This window comes from Lupinus angustifolius, chromosome LG05 (genome assembly GCF_001865875.1).
Source record: "Lupinus angustifolius cultivar Tanjil chromosome LG05, LupAngTanjil_v1.0, whole genome shotgun sequence".
Taxonomy (NCBI): domain Eukaryota; kingdom Viridiplantae; phylum Streptophyta; class Magnoliopsida; order Fabales; family Fabaceae; genus Lupinus; species Lupinus angustifolius.
The window spans coordinates 22,380,661-22,402,604 of NC_032013.1; the positions used below are offsets into that span (position 1 = coordinate 22,380,661).

General features: G+C 31.9%; 1 protein-coding gene across 1 annotated transcript; it reads left to right on the forward strand.

Annotated features, from left to right (window-relative positions):
* On the forward strand, positions 14,365-21,936 carry LOC109348155 (choline transporter-like protein 2). The gene is made up of 11 exons (XM_019588412.1): positions 14,365-14,507; positions 14,555-14,749; positions 15,633-15,985; positions 16,213-16,358; positions 16,974-17,157; positions 17,509-17,582; positions 17,701-17,814; positions 18,927-19,283; positions 19,767-20,027; positions 20,408-20,632; positions 21,457-21,936. Exons 2-11 carry the CDS (start codon positions 14,565-14,567, stop codon positions 21,646-21,648), a joined length of 2,091 nt encoding a protein of 696 aa, XP_019443957.1. The 5' UTR covers positions 14,365-14,507; positions 14,555-14,564; the 3' UTR covers positions 21,649-21,936.

Genomic DNA, 21,944 nt, shown 5'->3' on the forward strand with positions numbered 1-21,944 from the left:
GAATGGTCAACGATACTTCATATCATTCATAGACGATTACTCTCGCTATGCATACATTTTTCTAATTCATGAAAAGTCCCAATCGGTGGACGTGTTCAAAACTTTTAAGGCTGAAGTTGAAAATCAACTCAGGAAAAGATTAAGTGCGTCAGATCTGACCGTGGTGGTGAATACTATGGTAGATATGATGGTTTAGGTGAACAACGTTCAGGGACTTTTGCCAAATACCTAGAGGAATGTGGTATAGTCCCACAGTACACCACGCCAGGATCACCTAGCATGAATGGTGTGTCTGAAAGACGAAACCAGACTCTTAAGGACATGGTAAGGAGTATGATTTGTCACTATACCTTACCAGAGTCACTCTGGGGAGATGCACTTAAGACATCAACTTATATTCTTAATAGGGTGCCAACTAAGGCAACTGCCAAAATACCTTATGAGCATTGGACTGGGCGAAAGCCAAGTCTAAAGCATTTTCATGTGTGGGGATGTCCAGCTGAGGCAAGGCCTTATAGACCTCTTGAAAAGAAATTGGACTCCCGTACAGTGAGCAATTACTTTATTGGTTATTCCGAAAAATCAATGGGCTATAAATTTTATGACCCAAGTATGAAATCCATTTTTGAGACGGGTACAACCACGTTCTTTGAGGATATTGAGTTTGAGGGGGAAGATAAGGTTAGAAACTTTGTCTTAGAGGAAGAATCTGTATCTATTCCAGATGCGATTCATATGGTTGCTTTTGAAGAAGCAAATTTGGAACCTCCTCAAGACATAGTTGATAATATTTTCCCTACTCAAGATGAGTTAGTAATTCATGAGGGACAAACTCAAAACCCTCAAGAACATGTACAAGAGGTGCAAGAGCCTATAGCTTTGCGTAGATCCACTAGAGAAAGGAGAAATGCAATTCCGGATGATTACATTTGCTTTCTCCTGGAACATGAGGGTGATGGCTTAATGGATAATGATCCATTAAACGTTCGTGAAGCCATCCAAAGTTCCAATTCAGAAAAATGGATTGAAGCAATGAAAGAGGAGTATAAATCCATGCAAGACAATAAAGTTTGGGAACTTGTCCCATTACCAGAAGGTAAGAAACCCATTGGTTGCAAATGGATTTTTAAGACCAAGCGGGATTCTAATGGTAATGTGGAGAGGTATAAGGCACGTCTTGTAGCTAAGGGTTTTACTCAGAAGGAAGGGATTGACTATAAAGAGACTTTCTCTCCGGTTTCATCGAAAGACTCTCTTAGGACAATCATGGCTCTTGTAGCACATTATGATTTGGAGCTTCATCAGATGGATGTCAAAACAGCTTTTCTAAATGGAAACATTAATGAAAAGATTTATATGGTGCAACCAGAACACTTTGTAACGGGAGACCGAAAGAATATGGTTTGCAAATTGACAAAATCCATCTATAGGCTAAAACAAGCGTCTCATCAGTGGTACCACAAATTTCATGAGGTGATTCTCTCTTTTGGTTTTGAGATGAATTCAGTTGAAGATTGTGTGTATCACAAGTTCAGTGGGAGCAAGTATATTTTCTTACTCTTGTATGTGGATGACATACTGCTTGCCACTAATGATGTGGGTACCTTGTTAGAAACCAAGACATTTCTATCCGGTAATTTTGAAATGAAGGATCTTGGTGAAGCTTCATTTGTATTAGGAATCCAGATACACCGAGACAGATCTCGGGGTATTCTTGGATTATCACAAAAGAGCTATATAGAAAAGGTGCTCAAAAGGTATGGCATGCAGGACTGTAAAGTAATGGATACTCCAGTTGCTAAGGGAGACAAATTTAGTCTCAATCAGTGCCCTAAAGGAAATCTGGAAATTCAGGAAATGCAAAATAGTTGGGGTTTTAGGCAGATATATGAGTAATCCAGGAATGGACCATTGGAAAGCAGCCAAAAGGGTCATGAGGTACTTAAAGAGAACAAAAGACTATATGCTCACATATAGGAGATCATACCAATTAGAGATCATTGGGTATTCTGACTCCGATTTTGCGGGATGCCAAGATAGTAGACGATCTACTTCAGGCTATGTTTTTCTGTTAGCTGGTGGTGCGGTTTCTTGGCGTTCTGCCAAGCAAAACCTTGTAGCTTCATCCACCATGGCAGCAGAGTATATAGCATGTTATGAGGCATCACTTCAGTCATCATGGTTGAGAAATTTTGTCACTGGGCTGCGGATTGTGGAAAGGATTGAAAGACCACTAAAGTTATACTGTGACAATAAATCAGCCGTGTTGTTCTCCAACAACAATAGGAGTTCAACAAAGTCGAAACACATCGACATTAAGTTCCTAGTTGTTAAGGAGAAGGTACAAAGTGGACAGCTTTCCATAGAACACTTAGGCACTAACTCCATGATTGCGGATCCTCTTACAAAAGCTATCACACCCAAGGTCTTTCATGAGCACACTGCTCACATGCATGTTCTACAGTGTGAGGATTTTTTGGTTTAGTGGGAGTTAGAAAGTGCACACATTTTATTATGTTCTATGTAATTTCAGTATTATGTATGGATACTTTATATTCAAACTTCAGTTGATTAATCATTCAGTTTGGTATTCTATCATTATACTTTGTACAATAAGGTTTTATGTTATTGTTAAGGATCTCACTAGAGTTAAGTAGGACCAGTTGAAAATTGACATGTACAAATCATATTCATGTGATTTTCATGCTACACATTTCATGATGTATTTATGTCATTTAGTTGTGTCAATGTTGGCGATCATTGTTGAATTAGTCATGATTGATATGGCGAAGTTCACTATGATTCGATATAGAGACAGGACTGATGGACGGGATAATTTATGTATGCCTGAGTCATAATGGTAATATTTAAGCGCACAATAAGGATAACACGTATGGAGAATCATATGTGTGACCAGTGGGAGATTGTTAGGTTATGAGAACAAAGTCATGGTCATTAAGATTTCCATGTTTAATCTATGGATTTCAGATAGAGAAATTTCTCCAACAGAGTAAACTCTCATTACACTAGAATATCACTCAAAAACAAAAACTTCATTGTTGTTTAGAATCAACAAAAATCCACTCAATACTCTCATTACACTATAATATCACTCAAAAACAAAAACTTCATTGTTGTTTAGAATCAACAAAAATCCACTCAATTAGGGTTTCGCTGAACATGTGTTTTTTATAAGTCAAAGTATGTTATAAGTAACTAGATGTACTAAAAAATCAAAGAAATAGTTACAAGTAAAACCCTCCATGTGAAAGTATCCTAAGTATAATGGAGAGAATTTAATTAAACAACAATCTTCAAAAAGTTACACGTTAAGAACATGTTTAATCCTAATAAGGACAATGATTCGAAGGATTATGAACTAGTCAACGATGCAATTCTCTTCACAAAAGCTTTGAGTAATGCAAATTTGTATTAGATGCTCAATTGCTATAATGATTAATGAGAGCAACACAAATTAAATGTAACTTTATACCCAACGGTGTGACATGCCTTTATCTGAAGCTATATAAAAGGCATTTTGGATATACCTCAAAAGCTCATCCGTACGTAAAGACACAAGAAGATCCCCAAGTTCCCCATAAAACCCACATAACACGCTTTAAATGAATCTATCAATACTCGACCACAACTACCATTTGGACAACCACTTAAGGTATGTTTGGGAATTATGAGAGAATGTTAAAATGTGGTAAGAGCCATGGAAAAGAAAGCTTCTTGACGAATTAAGAAGTGTATAAAAGAAAGCTTAAAGAAAGAAGAATGAAGAATGAGAAACAAATATTGATAATATTCTCATTGAATGATTGAATTCTCATTACAAAATTGAATGAATTGAATTGATTGAATAAGAAGTGAGTCAATATGACTTATTTATACAAGAGAAAAGAAGAAAATAAAGCTTGTAAAACAAGTAACTAACATAAACCTAAATTGCTAATTCCTAACTTTCTAATCAACTATCATCTTCCAAAATAACCTATCATATATCTTTAATATCCCCACAAGCTGGTGAGTGAATTTTTTTACTCTGCAGCTTGAAATTGATTTGAAGTAATAACAACATTTAACCACCCATGACAGAAGCTATATCATCAAACGTTTAACCATCCATAGCAGAAACTATATCTTTGCTTAACCACTATGGATAGAAGCTATCCATCCAATGCTTAACCATCTATGACAGAAGTTATATCTGAATTTAACCATCCATGACAGAAGTTATATCTGAGGTTAACCATCCATGACAGAAGTTACATATGAGCTTAACCATCAATGACAGAAGTTATATCTGAGCTTAACCATCCATGACAGAAGTTATATTTGAGTTTAACCATCATGGACAGAAGCGAACCAACCATTGATGATGAAAGAGAGAGAACGGATTAGAATCTTGATCCTAATGAGATGCTTCTATGATGAATAAGAAAGAGGGGTAAATGATGAAGAATAAGAAAATGGTGTAATCTTGTATAGGATAAATTGGTCATGGTACTCCCTTCTTGAAGAGCTTGAGGATATCAAGAAGCTAGCTTATGCACTTGAAAAGAATTCTTGACAAAAAACAAACTCCTTTGATCTGAATTTGAAGGTCGATGAAGAAGTTGATAATGAAGAATTTAGGGCCATATGTTGAAAAGAAACATTGGATGTTGAAGAACAACGTTGGAGCAATCAAAGAAATCAAGATAGTCTTTCCAAATACAACATTGTCACGTATTAGAAGCAAGATAACACTAATGAAGGTCATTGAGATGAAAAAAACACCACCATGTTCTTGATTGTTGAAGTTTTTCATGAAATCCTTCATGAAACCATAAGCAGAAGCTATCAAAAGATAATTATGCTTTGATACCATGTTAAAATGTGGTAAGAGCCATGGAAAGGAAAGCTTCTTGATGAATCAAGAAGTGTATAAAAGAAAGTTTTTTTTTTTGTTAAAGTTGTTAGTTGATTTCAGTTTGTTAGTTATAATATTGTTTTCGTTAATCGATTAAGAGTTTAAGTAATTGATTAACTAGTTAGTTATTAGTTAGGTATTGTAGTATATAAAGGATGATCCATTATTCCTTGTAACTCAATTCTATATAGAAAGTTTTCATTTTCTCATTCATGATTTTCTCTCATACTTCTTGATTCACCAAGAAGCTTTCTTTTTATGAATTTTCTCATTCTTTTTTTCTTGCTTCATCAAGATTCATGCATGACTCTACCATTTTAACATAGAAAAGGGAAATAATTATATCAAAGAGTTAGAAAGGGAGAGATAGGGAAGAAGAAGAAAGAAAGACAAATCTCTCCATTTTTTGGAAGTATGAAATTTAAATGAAAGATAAGTAAAATAACGATAATGTAATAATATTTTGTTTTTCCCTTTAAAATGTAATTATTAATTCGAAACGAACAATAATGTCATTATATAATTTTACTAAAAATATTTAGTTATTGTAACAATTTGTCTCAAGAAAAATCCGAAATTAGGGAACTATAAAAATAAACATATGATGAATTTTAGAGGGATTGAGAAATTCTCCAAAACCTTACCCTCTCCTTCATCCAACACCCAAATAAGGGAGAGACTTTTCAAAGTCATTATTTCTTTTCCCTCCAAAATCACACTCTCAAACATAGTCTTACTAACCACTAAAATTACGACTTATCTAAGATTGTGGTGGAAGCTCCATCCCGCCAACGCCTAAGAATATGCCACATTAGACACACATCACATACATTACTTGCTTCCATGACTTTCAAGAGTTTTAAAATTACACTCACATTTCATAAATTTTAGTAAAATTATATAAATTATTCATTTTTTTACACTTACATAAACTATCATTACACCGACTACCTATATAGAGGAGCTGATATATGAGTATAATCTTTTATACAAAAAAGAAGGATTATGAGTGTAATTAAGTTAAACTTCAAGGAGTGTTCTTAGGTGAAAAAAGTATCTTATTTCATAAGGATAATAGAACACTTTTTTAAGGTAAAAGTTAAAGAAATGTAATTTATTCATACACTATGCTTCAAGTTAAATTATTGCACAAATTGTATCATGTGCATTTCTATGTTATTTCAGGTCTGAAAGAGCAAAAATGAGCATAAATTGGTAAAACAATTGGGCCCAGTAAAATATACATTAGATATATGATAAATTGATCAATTTTGAATTTGTATATAGAATTTGATTATGAAATCACTCTTCTCTTATGTATTTAAGTAACCTCCTTAGAATTATTGATATATTTTGTAACAAATCAAAACAATTTTTTCAATTTTCTATGTTTTTGCTTCCTTTTGTGTTGTGTGTCGCTTATCATTTATGGAATAGTGACGTGATAAATTTTGACATATACTATATACATTGTTAAGTATTATAATGATTCTTTCTTATAAGTTAATGGAGAAACTGAAATTCAACTTTTGTTCTACCAAAGAGCAAGTTATATCCATCTTTATTACTCATTGAACATTTTCAAAATGTATTAATCGTACAATATAACAAATATTTGAATAATAAGATCAACTCAAATGTTTTATTGTTCGATGATAATAAATTTTAATATAAAAATAAATCATTCTGACATTATTTACGATGTAATAATTTGTTTTTTTATATAAAATACTGTTTTTTTATTTGATATTTAGTTGTCTACTCTATCTTTAACCATCTCATTATATTTTAAAATAATAATAACAAAATGATGATCCATTTATATGCAATAGTGGTTCATTTAAACCATTTCTTAGTTCTAGCCTTATATAGTTAACAACAACTAATTTAATTTATATGGATAAAACAAAGTATGTTAAAATTTAGTTTGAGTTTCTTGGTATTTATGAATTGTCATTTATTTTATAAACAATTAAAATTGCTAATGATAATGGTCATAAATAAAAAATGATACAACTTTGTTTAACCATGTGGGAATTCCACAAAATATGATATATCATGAAATCAAGTCCAAATAGTATAAGAATCAATATTTATTCATTATTTTGTTTCATTATAGATAAGGAAATATTATTTAAGAAAATAGTAATTTCATAATCAAACTATATATCCAAATTTACTATGATCATTTTATCCTAACTAATGTATGATTAACTAATTAAGAGTAAATTACACAAATATCTCTTAGAATTTAACTTAATTATACTCATCATCTTTTTTATTTAAAAGATTATACTCATAGGTAGTTAGTGTATGAATATAAATTAGAGTTAATTTATATGTGTAAAAAAAGGAAGTGATTTGTATATTTTTACTAAAACTAAAAAATGAATGTAATTTACTCTTAGTTTTTTGTTTAACTGTTTGTATACGGATTTTAAAAAATATTAATTCATGAATCTACAATGTTACACACATGCGCTTTAAGTAGATTATGTTTCCATAATTTTCATTATTAATTATTATAGTACAATTTATTTTTTCCTATATGTTTATACCCTAATTTAATGACATATTTGTAAATTAAAATTTGTTCTAAAATTGATATGTAGAAAACATTATTATGTTTCAATTAAGTAGATAATAATATAACCCTAAAAAGATATATATTTTTATAAAAGAAGACTAGAAAACATGAACTTATGTTGTTATTAATTAATTTCTTTTATCATACACCTTTTTAGAGTATGAAACATTTTATGGTACTCTCAAATCTCTATGACTACCACTTTTACTCCATACCTTAATTCTCCATCAAAATTATCCTTATTTCTCTTATACACGAATAAATAAATAAAAACATTAATCAAATAAGAAATGCTCAATCAATAAGACATTGATCTAGTAATATAAACTCTCACTTTATGTTTAAGATGATCAAAAAGTCAATGATTCGATTCGGTGAACTACACTTGTTGGAAGTATCAGTGACATATTCCAAAACTAATTAGTTTCTTGCTTAGAGTGAGGGGATAACGTTGCTAGTAAAAAAAACTAAAATTATGTCAATTGTTCATTTATTTACTTACTCAAATAATATATCAAGTTTTTGTTAATAAATTTTAAAAAAATGTATTTCCCTTTTAAGAAATATTTTAATATATTTTTATTTGTGAACCTCATTCTCAATAAAACTTATAATATTTTATTAAACTAATGCTCATAATACTTACAAGGTGGCAACACCACAATCTCACTCATTTCTTTGTAGTAACGTAACTAGGTAAGTCTCCTTCTCCTACATTTCATTCTATTCCTATATTGAATTGAATTGCATCGCACCTTTTTCATCATTTCTTTCTTTTGAGAAGGTATGTTTGTTTGTTCATTTAAATTGGTTCCCATGCTTGAAATTTTCGATTTTTAAGCACCCTTTTGGTAATGATTCTTCTTTAGTTTCTAGTTCAATTTGTGTTAACTAAATTGCATATTGGAAAATACTATTGAAGAATTGTGAAATCATAAATAACCAAAGACAGCTATGCTTTCATTTGCGCTGAAATGTTTTAATATTTTTTATGTCAATTTTTATGAGGAAGTTTTTTTTTTTGCAAAGAGAATTTTTTTTTATCAAATTGAATTGATCATTTGATTACTTCAATATTCGTGTAAGGATGGTCTTGAGCTATCTATAACATGCTTTCAACTTAGTGTTATTGCTTTGGAGTTTGGAGTAAATTCTAGTATGTAATGATATGTGTGGTATGTTATTAATTTCAATTATATGTTGTGTGTGTAGTTTTTATTTCAAGGGGAACGTTGGCATCTCCTTCTAAATAACAATCATTTGCAATTTCTTCTAATAAAAAAATTGATTTGTGATCTTAGTAAAGGGAGCCTATAATGGTCCTGCTTGGCTTGACTTCACAAAGGGTTGAACCCATTTTGCGAGAGGAGCATATCAGCTGTCCCACAATATATGCTACTTAATGTGTCAGTGATTATGATTGGTTGAAAAAATGTATTTAAATTAAAATTTTAATAATTAATTATTTTTTGACCAATGATAAACAGTGGACGTGTAGTTATACATTATTTTGGGACAACAAATGTCTATCCTTTTACGAGTTTATCAATAGCAAATCTAGGACTAGACGATATATAGTACTATATGTGTATTGGGTCAGTATAGTAGGACTTGATGATATATGGTATTATATATGTGTGTTGGCAAGATATGCATTGGGCTTATCACTTGTGGATTTGTGGGTCATTGGGCTCACCACTATGGGGCACCGCGAGTGGAAATAATAATAGGTAACTTTAACTTATATTTACAAATTAATAATTGTAAGATTCATAAATATGACATTATGTTAACCTAGTAACAATTTGAACCATATTTTATTTACCATATCCCGCCATTATTTATAATTGAAGCTTATTAATAATATTTCAGTTTATATATATATATATATATTATGATATACTATTTTAATAGACGAACAATCCAACCCTTAGATTATGCTATAAGCCTAAGGTGGCGAATAACCAATATCAAGGTGCAAACCATTCCATTGATGTGAGCTCTTGGAGAAGATTAACCTATTATCCTTGAAGTAACTTTGATCTTTAAGCGATGACCTTTTGCTTAGCACCTTCACATCACTAAGGCCATGGTCATGGCCCATGGAAATAGAATAACATGATAATTGTATACCTACAAGTAACCCACTAAAATGAAATTATTCGATTGCAGGATTGTATTCTTGATGTGTTACACTAGATCCTTCATTAAAGCCATGCATCTTTATGAGGGTTTAGTTGCACTCTAAATCTTTGATCTCATTGGTTCTACACTTCTAAATAAAGAAGAATAAAATTTGGAGGACCAACTTATGATATGGATGCAGATCTCCTGTACCCATTGGTATTGATGTATCAAGCCAATCAAAATGTATCACTTAATTGGGAAAAAAATTATAAAAATATAAATTAATATTTTATATTATTTTGAGAAATACTATTGGTTAGGGATATGAGAATAGAGTCTTTTTAGGATAGAGGATCCTTGTGCCTTATGATGTAGCATTTTTATTCAACCAGTTATGGCCATATTTATTCAATCATTTGTGCTTGTCCAATGTTTGGTCACAATGAGGATAGTGTTGTTGCAATTGCTTACAGTGTAGTGTGTTCATGACAATTTTAAGTTTGTTTCTCCTTTGAATTTCATCCTGTTTTTCCTGCTACTATTTTCCAATAAACTTTTTCTTCACTTGGTTGTTATTAACAACGCTTTTTGCTGATATCTTATTGAGTTTTGGTTTCTAATGTCAAAGCATGCTTTGCAACATTTGCTTGGGCTCAGTTCATGATCCAGTGATAACTCTTTGTAGCCATCTCTACTGCTGGCCTTGAATTAAGGTCTTAGAAAAAACTTTCAATGCATGGGTGAGACATATATTTTATCCCAAGGATATATGTTATATATACTTTATAATATGTATGTATAATGCACTTTGTTTCTTTTCTCATTTTTCATTGCATTCAATCATATGGTAAGGTCTAATCTTTTACATGTTGAGAATTGTGGAACATTATCCTGCTTATATGAACAAGTCCTTCACTATATTAATATGGCTAAATTGCCCCTTTTACTTGCATTGGCTTAATATATTTTTGGTATATTTTGATATAAAACTTTTTGTTTGCATTGAAGAATGTTTGATTTTTAGTCTATATGAATAGGAATTTTGTAGTAAGTACTTAAGTGGTAGGAAAAAAGAAGCCATCAAAATGAGGCAATGGTCCTAAAAACCATGACTTTCGACTACTTTTTTATATTTTTGGTTTGACTACTTTTTACTTGCTTGATGAAAAGTATATCCCTAGTTTGCTTTATTTATTTATTTAACATAGTTATTGCAAAATAATTAAGAAGAATTAGAATTATTCAATCAAATAATATGCTGAAATTACTAATCAAATTATTCTTTATAAAAAAAGAAATAATTGGTTCACATGTGACATGACAGTTTTTAAATCTCATATATGGAGAAAAATCTTCTTAGAGAAATTTAATCTAATCTTATCAATAATGTACCCAATTAGAACAAAATTATCTTTGGTGAAAAGAACTTGTGATCTAGACAAAAAATAATTATCTATCTTAGAACAATTGTTCCTCGATGCCAAAAATAAGACATACATGAGAAGATAGTTTGACACATATATCTTATAATATCCCATGGTTTAGTGGGTTAGTACCATATAAGGTGTTTATGATGTTGCCTTATCCTTAGGTTAGAAGTGAATAAATAGTATTATATACTGTTTTTCTTTATTACCATCACCCATTACCACTATTAGCATTATCATTATCATCGCGATAATGCGATTAAAAATAAACACAACTTACGAATGATTAATTTTTTAAAAACATACTTTACAAATGAATTGAATCATCGCGACTTCTGAATTTATTTTTTTAAATATTTCTCAGAAATTGTCATGATATATCATGTCTTTTAGTGATTAATATGTAAATGAAAAATGATTGCTACCAAATAAGTTTGTAGAATAATATATCAACGTTTAGATCATCTTAATCTATTAAAACTTATTTGGTGGTCATTTATTTTGAAAGACTAATTTGATGATCTTTTCTTTTCAAAGACCAATTTGATTATCATTATACCATTGAAGGATATTCAAACAAATTAGGTTAAGCGTGAGAGAGAAAATTATTCCTGAAATTTGGACACCATGCACAGGAACTAAAACCATGGTGACTTCAATTTTTTTTGGGCAATTGTGGAGATAATATAATATTAAATGAATTCTATTATGTTTTACCTTCCTTGCAAATTATAGGATAATTAGTATTCTTGTTAAAATCATACAGTTCTCAAACCGGTGAGGGTACAGGTATAATGGTTCAGTAATTAAACCGTATACCGGTTAAATCGGACATATCTGCTTATATTTATATATATAAACCTATATAAAAAAATTCAAATAAGTAGATACTCAAATTTATAATTCATATTCATAATCTACTGAAAATTCAAATAAATAATCAACTTTAAGTCTTTAACAAATTCAAAGTCTAAATTACAAAATATATATCAATCTAAAAGTATTACTTAACAACCGCAAAATATAACTAAATGACGCAAGTTTACAACTCACCCTACAAAACAAATAAATTTGGAGTTTTAACGTTTAACACCAAGGAGATTATATTTTTGCACCAAATCCTATCTTTCAGACAATACTCCAAGATTATACAAATGTCACTGAAATTACACGTGAATGTTAGGAATTAAAAGGTATAATCTAAGAATGCATTGGAAGCATGTGTCTTGAAGTGTTGAAAAATGATTGGAAATATGTATCACTTTGCAATGAGTTTTTAAGTTTTTTTTATTTAAAAAAAATGTGTATACACCGGCTGGTTTAATCAAATACCAGGTCGGTTCACCGATTTTAATACTTGGCCGGTTCAACATCTGTATCGTATCAGTTAGGGGTCCAATTCACTGATTTTTCGATCAAACCTACTGGTACCGTTTTTACATGATTGATTAGTATAACTATTACTATATGGTGGCTTCATTTTTTCTTGGCTCAAAATTAGTATTGGTCTTTAATATTTTAACATTTGATGTTTGATTTTAATCGTATGAAAAAGACGTTGTTAGCAAAAAAGATGTTTGGTTTTTTTTAATATTTTAATCGTATTGGTATTTTTTTTAAATTAGGAAAACCCTTGATGGAAAAAAAAGTTTTTTATTTTATTTTCCCTCATTTTTAAGATGATACTGGACAAAATTGGTGAGATGATATAGTGAAAATGTGAGTAAAGACTATTCCATGGATAAAAAGGCTAATTATCATTAAAGCAACATCATGGATAAAAAAATGCATAAAATTGAATTGAATAAAGCTATTCTAAATCAATTATTGAAATTGAAATCAAAATTTTAAACTACAATTCCAACTTGGTCATTCAAAGTGGTCTTAAAAATGAATATAAAATATGGAAGTTTTATTTAATGCATGCAAAACTGCAATTTAGAATCTTAAAGTGTAGGTCATGTGCAACTTGATACCAACATTTTTGAAACGCTTATTTTCATCACTAACGTTTGTATAAAATATGCATTCAATATCATTTTTTATGAAGTCTTCATTTCAACCCATGAGCAATCTTTTAATTTGATAATTTTTATTTGGGTGGTGTTTCTTGCACCCACCTTTTTCTTTCTCCTTTTCAAACCACCTATAAGGTATAACATTACAAGGACATGTTTATAGTTTCTTTAGTTTCACACCTACCCATGATATCAAATGAACAAAGAGTGGAAAAGAATAAGAAAATAGTTGCAAGACTTTTTTTTTAATAATATTAGTACATAATTCACCATTTGCATGTTAATTATAAATGATATGATAAATAATGTATTGCGGATTTTTTTTATATTTATATTGTATAAATATTAAATTAAAAAAATTGCTTGTTTGTATGAAAGGATATAAGGTGGTCGACCATGGGCCCTAAACTTTTTGGGCCACAAACCATCTTAATGTAAAGCCCATCCAATCATAATCCACTTGTCCTAATGGGCGAAGTGGATGATATAACCAAGATTCATCTTTTTTATTCCACCATTTTATTTTTATTTTTATCATTGGATGTGGTCTATATTAATCATTAAGATATTATGTAATGAGCTTAACTTGACTATTAATCTATTATCATATCCTTATCTCCAATTTGAATTGTCCATAATTACTATTGTTTATACTTTTTACCACCTTCATTGGTGAGAGTGGTGAAAAACTAGTTTTTTATTAAGTAATGTATCGTGTACAAAGCATTATAAATAGAAAAAAAAATAGACAACAAACTTTTGCATTTATAAATAGTTTATTTTTTACTCGAGTGGGAATGCAATAAAACTTCTCAATATTCATCATCTCTAATTAAAAAAGTATACTGAATTAACCCAATATAAAAAAACACTTTAATGAAGGGATATATACAGCTTAAATAAAGACATAAATATTATGTTGTAAGAAGAACTCAAAATAAAAACAACTACTTTCCGAGAATATCTTTGTCTTAAGAATGAAATAAAATTTCAAATCCTCTCATAACATAAGGTACTAAAAATATATTTTATTTAGTAATAATTGGTTTATAATTAACCTATTCTATATATTATATGACTCTATTTTATTTTGTTGTTTGAAAAAAAATGTATATAATGACAGTGTAAGAGTTTTTATACTGTTATTATATTAATTAATATTCATTTTTTAACTAACTATTAAATATTATTAAATAAAAATAATATAAATGAATGATATAATATATTAACGGTATATAAATCTTATATCGAAAATAAAAGATGATTTATCAATCACTGTCACTAAAATATTCCAAATCTGAAAACCCTTCCTTCATTACACTCTCCTTTCAACTCCTAGCTTCTACTCCACTACTCTCTCCCTTCTTATTATGCAATCTGCATCTCTTTTTCAACAGAGTTTCTGAATCCTTGGAATGTTGAACTAACCCTAGCTTTTCCCTTTTTGATGATATTCATATTATTACTATTAGTATAGAAGCTTGAAAATGAGGGTTCCTTTTGGTGCAGTCATAGGAAGGTACCCATCAAGTGATGGAACTACCCAAATGGGTGGAATCATAAGGCATAACAGAAAATGCAGAGACATTGCTGTTTTAGTCATTTTTATATGTTTTTGGGTTGCAATGATTGTCAACTCTAGCTTTGGTTTCAATCAAGGAAACCCATCAAGGTAAGAACTGTAAAGTTTTCAACTTTGTTATCTGATTGTGATTTGTGTTAATGGTGTTTCTGTAGTTGGCAACTTTTGGTTTTTAAGTGTGAATTTTAAGGCATGGGTTGTTATTGCTTAGTGGGACTCTTTATAGCGTTTTTTGTTTAGGAAATTTTGGAGTGGATGTGTAACTTCTTAACAATTTATTATGCATTTTGTTTGTGTTATTTATTCGGCAAGGTCCTAGATTTTTTTTTATTTTCCCATTTCTTTTCAGGCTCTTAAGTTAGTAAGGTTATTCAATAAATGTGAAGGTAAATATTCCTTGCTAATCAAATGGCTGCTTGAGAGATTCTTAAATTCTCATAGATCAAGAAAATTTTCTCACTCTATACCATTGAATGAAGGGACTGAACTCCTTTAGTTTTGGTTTAATGGTAGCATAAACCTCGAGGGAAGTCGGTCTAATTTTAAAACAAGTGGTTTTCCAAGTGAATTAAGTTAATTATCAAGTGTGGTTAGTACAACTTCCCTTTCGTTGAATGTATGACATGTCAACTATAGCACTAAAATTGTACTTAAAATTGGAGATAGTGTTTACCCACAAAACTGATGTGGTACATAATATCCGATAGTGCATAACATGATAATTTATTTTACTCTCAGAGCATCTTAGAATCTAACATGGGTGTGCATTGGATTTTGATATGATTTTAGCCGTTCTATGATTACCGGGTCTTTCATTGTATAATATCCGCTATGGATTAATCTTATTACTTACTTGGCTGCCGAGGTTCTAATCTTAAGTAATAAGTAGGAATTGATTGTATAAACATGAAGCCTGTGATTTATGTATCATTTTGTGTTTATCATTTTGTAATTTGTAATCATTGGTTACTAGGCTAACTTATGGGCTGGACTACAAAGGAAATGTGTGTGGGGACAAGCATGCGGGGCTTCGTGAATTGGAGCTCAAGTACTGGCTTAATCCTAATCAAATTCATCAAAGTGGATTGAAGGATAGCCAGTTCAAACTGGCCGATGCACGTAGTATATGCTTGTTGGACTGCCCTATACCTTCTGAAGATTCCCTTAATTGGGTGTGTGATTATCCTGATGGGGATATTCGTCTTTCAACGGATGATTGGATCGATAGAAACTATGACTATTTTGAGTTCCTTACACCTGAATTGAGAAACTCCACTCTTCAACTTCAGGGACCTTGTTATCCTGTCATATTTCCTAGTGTAAATGGTGAGCAAACTATTCCATTCCAATGTTGAAAAATGCCATGTTTTGTTGTATACCTGCTATTGGTTCTGTGGTTTCATTACTTTGATTTTGACCTCAGTTGTTTGGTATGCTCCTTGTAAGAAAGGCATTTCTCGCCAGGCTGGGGTTGTTGTGGGGGACATGTCAATCTCGTATAGATATTGAGTTTTCAAAATACCTGACTCTTAAAGCATACTTTTTCTGTTCAGTTTACTGGAGTTGCCAACTCATCGCTCGAGCATCAAATGTGTCTTTAAAGCATTGGCAGCAGATGGGTGGAGTTAGCATCAATGAAAACATTGTTATCGATAAATCCATTCACAAGTATATCAATTCTCGGTCAGCTGTCTTAAAGGTTTAACTTGTTTAAACTGCCTACTTTTTTTATCGATGTTATTTGATATTATCTAGGGACAGGATAGCAACTTAACATCAACCTTCTATATCGTGTCTATATTTTTTAATTAGCATGTTAATTTTAACTTCACACATGATACAAACAATTATAGGAAGAAAGTTCGGGGAAGCACCTATTAAAGATATGATCATCCTTCTACAAAGATATACTGCTAGGATAGTAATGACAGCCCACTAAGTTTTTCCTCCTTGTTTTGAACAAATCTTTCATAATAAATTCCTAAAAATTGCTCCAAAGTAGAAGGACACACTCAGTGCTCTCTGCTGATAGAGTTTAAGAGTCAGCTTGTTGATACTCAAGAGTGTCCTTGTTAAGTGGTAACAGTGAAAATGCAAGGAATAGAAGAAAATGAAAAACAATTACATATCCTTACCAATATACATTATGTTTTGAATCTTCAACTTATCTATTTTCACACCCTTTCATAATTTTTCACTCTTGCTAAGTGCACTTGTAAAACTTTGCACTGTGTTTCATATAACGTGCCATTGAAGTATAATATTTATTATGTACTGTAGAACTCTGATTTTTCATGATATCTTTAATCTGCAGAGATACATGGCTGACATAGGAAAGGCATGGCCTGTGCTAATTGTTTGTGGAGGAATTTTACCTCTTTTTCTGTCTGTGATTTGGCTGCTAATGATCCGACATTTTGTTTCTGCAATGCCTTGGATAACGGTGGTTTTATTTAATATTCTAATAGTATCAGTCACAATGTTCTGCTACCTAAAAGGTTAGGATCTCTGTCTGGTTATCAGTAAACCAAATGTCTGTATTTTTATTGAAATATCTTTATACAGATGACCAGAATATGAATACCCCTTTGATTAAGTTCACTTTTCCTTTCTCTGTTCTATGCTCGATGATATAGCTTAGTTTTGAATTCTCCGAGTATAAATTTTGATAGAAGAGTAGTCATTCAATGTTTTAAGTTGATACATATAGTATAGTTAGCTCGGTGATACTTGTTTTATCTTATTATGCTTGCTCATATAACTTTTGAATTATCTAGTGAATTATCGGTGTATCTTTTCTAGGCTTTGAGCAAATACGCCTGACTTTATTTTGTCTTCCTGACTTTCAGTTGGATGGATAGGAAATGATGCTATTTCCCCCATTATTGGTGAGCATGACCCTTACATTCATGTATTTGGGAGGGTAAGTAACATTGTGACCAATTCCTTATACATCTATTTTATGATCTTTATATATTTGCTCTCCTGTTATGATTTTATCGTATACAACTATACATCCTATAAACACAATTCATTTTCAGGAGCTGACTCATCTGCGTGCTGCCACTGTACTAATGACCTTTATCATGGTTGTTTCTGTTCTTACATCAATTGCTATTGTTCGACGCATCCTTATGGCAACATCTGTCCTTAAGGCAAGCAGCACTTTATTATCTGCAATTTTATACTGATTAAGTTTGTTGTTTTTGTTCATTGAATTGATATCTTATAGCAATTATATGTAACCTTCAAACTTTTTGCCTGAGGTTGAACTTCCAACCATGGTTTGTGTCATGAGCTAATTTCCAATCTGCACACAAATGGTTTTATATATCTAGCACCACCTATTTAAGAATTAAGGGCCTTTTGGCATTGAAGCGTGATCAATGCAGAGGTCCACTTTCCTCGTGCGGAAACTTAACCTTTTTATTAGAGAATGGGGCAGCAATGATAGAACTCTAGACCACTTGGTCATAGAGCCTCTGATAACACGTCATGAACCAACTCTACTAAAAGATGCATGGGTGGATTTATATATCCCAGCAGTTAGATTTGTCATGCATTTGCTTCACAATGTTTCTTGATATAAACTCTTCTCACGAAGTAGATAAGTATAGCATCAGACTGGTAAAATGATTTAGTGAGCATGATTTGGGGTCTTAGAATCAAAATAAAGAAGTTTCTATCATAATAATAGAGAAACATCCTCCATTTCTGTTAGTCTGTGTTTGAAGTGTGGTTGAAGTACATAAGAGAAATCCGGAAGCCAGCATGAAGAGTAATATGTGTGCAGGTAGGTAAAATCAGCTTATTTCATCAAGTGTTCCTACACCTTGAATTAAGTTTTACTGACTACAAATATTAAGCGATGGGAGAGTACATGTATAGCCCTGGGGGAATATATTAAAGCTAGAGCTAATTTTTCCACTTCTGTCTCTTTTATCCTCCTTTTTGACGAAGCTATTTGTTGTAAACCATAACATTTTCATTATTGATATGTGATGTATGTCTTGATTATGGAACATATATGTGAATCTGCGACCTGTATTCCCATGCATTTTGCTGGGTTTTCACACCCACAGTTGTCACAAAGTTACACATAACTTCTTTTTCACAAAATTGATACGCAAGCCTTGACCATAGGCACATAATGTGGCACAACACGGCAATATTAGAACCATTTGTACCTTGAAATGATGCTGCTACATTCTTTCCATTATGGCATTCAATCAGTTTAAATTGATTTTAAAGTAAATTTTGCTCACAGGTTGCTGCAAAAGTGATCGGGGAAGTTCAAGCACTTATTATTTTCCCAGTCATACCATATGCTATCCTTGCGGTGTTCTACATGTTTTGGATTTCCGCTGCTCTGCATTTGTTCAGCTCTGGCCGGGTTGTTCAGAATAACTGCAACTCTAACTGTTGTGCATATGATCTCCTGGAAAAAAAAGTAAACTGTGACCGGTGTTGTGGATATAGCATTCGTTACACACCGCATATTGGAGTTTCCATCCTTTTTCACCTACTTGGGTGTTATTGGGCTACACAATTTTTCATAGCATGCTCATCAACTGTGATTGCTGGATCTGTTGCGTCTTATTATTGGGCCCGCGGTGAAACATCTGTAAGTTTTTTAATATCCTGTCCATAGATGAAATGAATTGTGCAATTTAGAGGATTCAGTGAGGTTTTTTTTGCAGACAGTACTGCCGAACTTTTATAAGATTGAATGCTACTTGTCCTTGTCTTAGCTGGGCCGGGATTTGCTATTTGGCTAAAAAATGCTGGAATCTGTACTGGTGTAGGATTATAATTTGTAGAGATGGACTATCATTTTTCCCCATTTTGTTGTTATTGTTGTTGTATGACTAACATTTTATTCATTACAAAATAAAATGGTGAAAGATAACTAGATTGTTAAACTCCGTGTCAAGACAAGTTTGCTGCTTCATAATATTTAAGAACCACTTCAGATGAAACTGGCAAACTGCTGGTCCTTTTATATTTGGCTAAGGAGGTTGACTTACAATTAGTTTAACACTGTTTGGTAGTTGTGAAATTCTCTTTTATATATGTCATTTGACATGATTTACCTTTTTGATTGCAGCCAGAAATTCCTTTTCGATCGGTTATTTCCTCCATGAAGAGGCTTATGTGTTACAGCCTTGGTTCTGTGGCTCTTGGCTCCCTGACTGTTTCATTTGTAGAGTCAATCCGCTTTCTGCTTGAATCTATTCGGCGCAAACTAAAAGTCTCTACTCACGTACCCGACAGCTGGATTGGCAAGGCAGCATACCGATCTTCTCATTGTTTTCAAAGGTGTATTGAGTGGACCATCAAATCAGTGAACCGTAATGCTTACATCATGGTAAGTTTTGTATAAATCAAATTTTATGTAAGCATCATGTTGATCTTTGTTATGCTGACATGATGATAAATAGAGTTTGAGGCTTAGTAAAAAAATATCTACCAAGTTAACTTTTACCATCAATCTTGCACTTGTGGCATTAAAATATTACCAGTCAAATCCTCCTTCCCTATAACAATGAATTTGCTTTAAACTTTTCAGGGATAAGTATGTTAGAATTTTGTTTATGTAGTTATAAAAGGTTTTTCTGCATTATACCTGGTATATTACTTATACACATTTTTATTTAATCCAGCATGTCATACTTTTCTGTTTAAATCAATTTGCTCTCATACTTTTATTTGTCTTTCTGTCTTTAACTTCTTGTGTATCTGCTTCAGATTGCCATAACGGGTAAAAGTTTCTTTAGAGCATCGGCAATTGCAACAGAATTGATCATGAATAACATCCTACGGATCGGGCGTGTCAATGTGATTGGGGATGTTATTTTGTTCCTTGGGAAACTGTGTGTCAGCCTCTCTAGTGCTGTTATTGCATTCCTCATGTTGGACTCACACAAATATAAATCGGCACATAAGATTTCATCTCCGCTCTTTCCTGTCATGGTATGATTTCCATAATCTAATTAAAATATGGTTTAATCGAAGCATGAAATATGGTCATTCACTATTTAGTTGATAGAAGTTGTAGCCTCTCATATAGAGGGATAGTTGGTTAAAATATTTTATTGTGTTCTATTATATGAACTCAGAAATTTCTGTTATAAACAAATGGTTCATTAGCATTTGAAGTTTAAAATCAACTTTCAACTGATATTGATTCAAAACCATTCTGCTCTACTTTGGCCAATCTTTTGCACCCTATGCTATTTGCTGAACTTGTTTCTCTCCACTTGAAAAGACTTGGGGAGTGTCTAGAAGTGCTTATAGAGAGCTTGTTTGGACTTGCCTTATCATATAAGTACTTAAGTGAGCATTTAGAAGAGCTTATAAAAATAGCTTATGACCTTCCTATAAGCTCTTTTTAGCTTATGAAACAAGGTAAAAAGAACTTATAATAAGGTCATAAGCTTTCTCTGGCTCTGCAATCTTCACCATGGAGTGAAAGATTAACCTTAGTTATGCATTCAACATAACCATAATGGACCAACAAGACGTTGGTCTAGTAGTGAAAGACCCTGCGAGAACCCCAGAAAGACTATAAGGTCAAAAGTTCGATTCCTGGGCGCGACACTTGTTGGGAGGGGCAGCAACACACCCCGAAAGTGATTAATTCCTTACCCATGAGGTGAGGGGATACCCTTAGTAGTAAAAATAACAACCGTAATGGAACATTCTAGCTAAAAGGATGAAGAGTTGCAAAAAATAATAATACAACGTTCGATTATAAGCAGTTACCGGAACCTCATTTTGGATTTTGTGCAATGCAGATTTGCTGGACACTTGGGTATATTGTTGCAACTCTTTTCTTTGGAGTTGTAGAGATGTCAATTGACACAATCATTCTCTCATTCTGCCAAGATTCTGAAGAGCATGGGACAGCACAGTATGCTCCACCACTTCTCATTGAAACTCTCAGTGACCACAATGAGATTCAGAGACTTACACAAGGACCCCAATGAAAATTTTTCATCTTTTGCTTTCTTGGTGATCTTCCAACACAACTTGAAGGTTTAAAATTTTGTTATGTTGCTTATTTAGTAATTTTCCCAATCTGTATATAATGTTGGACAAAGGTTCTCCATGGTTAGTAGGTTGTTAAGTAGCTACCTTTTTCTTACTAATGGGTTATGATAGGGTATCATGTTATGGGCACAAATAGAACAAATTCAATATATGTTCTTATATAATTATATTTATTTCTCAAAACTTCATATTGTAATGAGTTATAAGAGCTTTGGAGTTGTATTGTCAACTC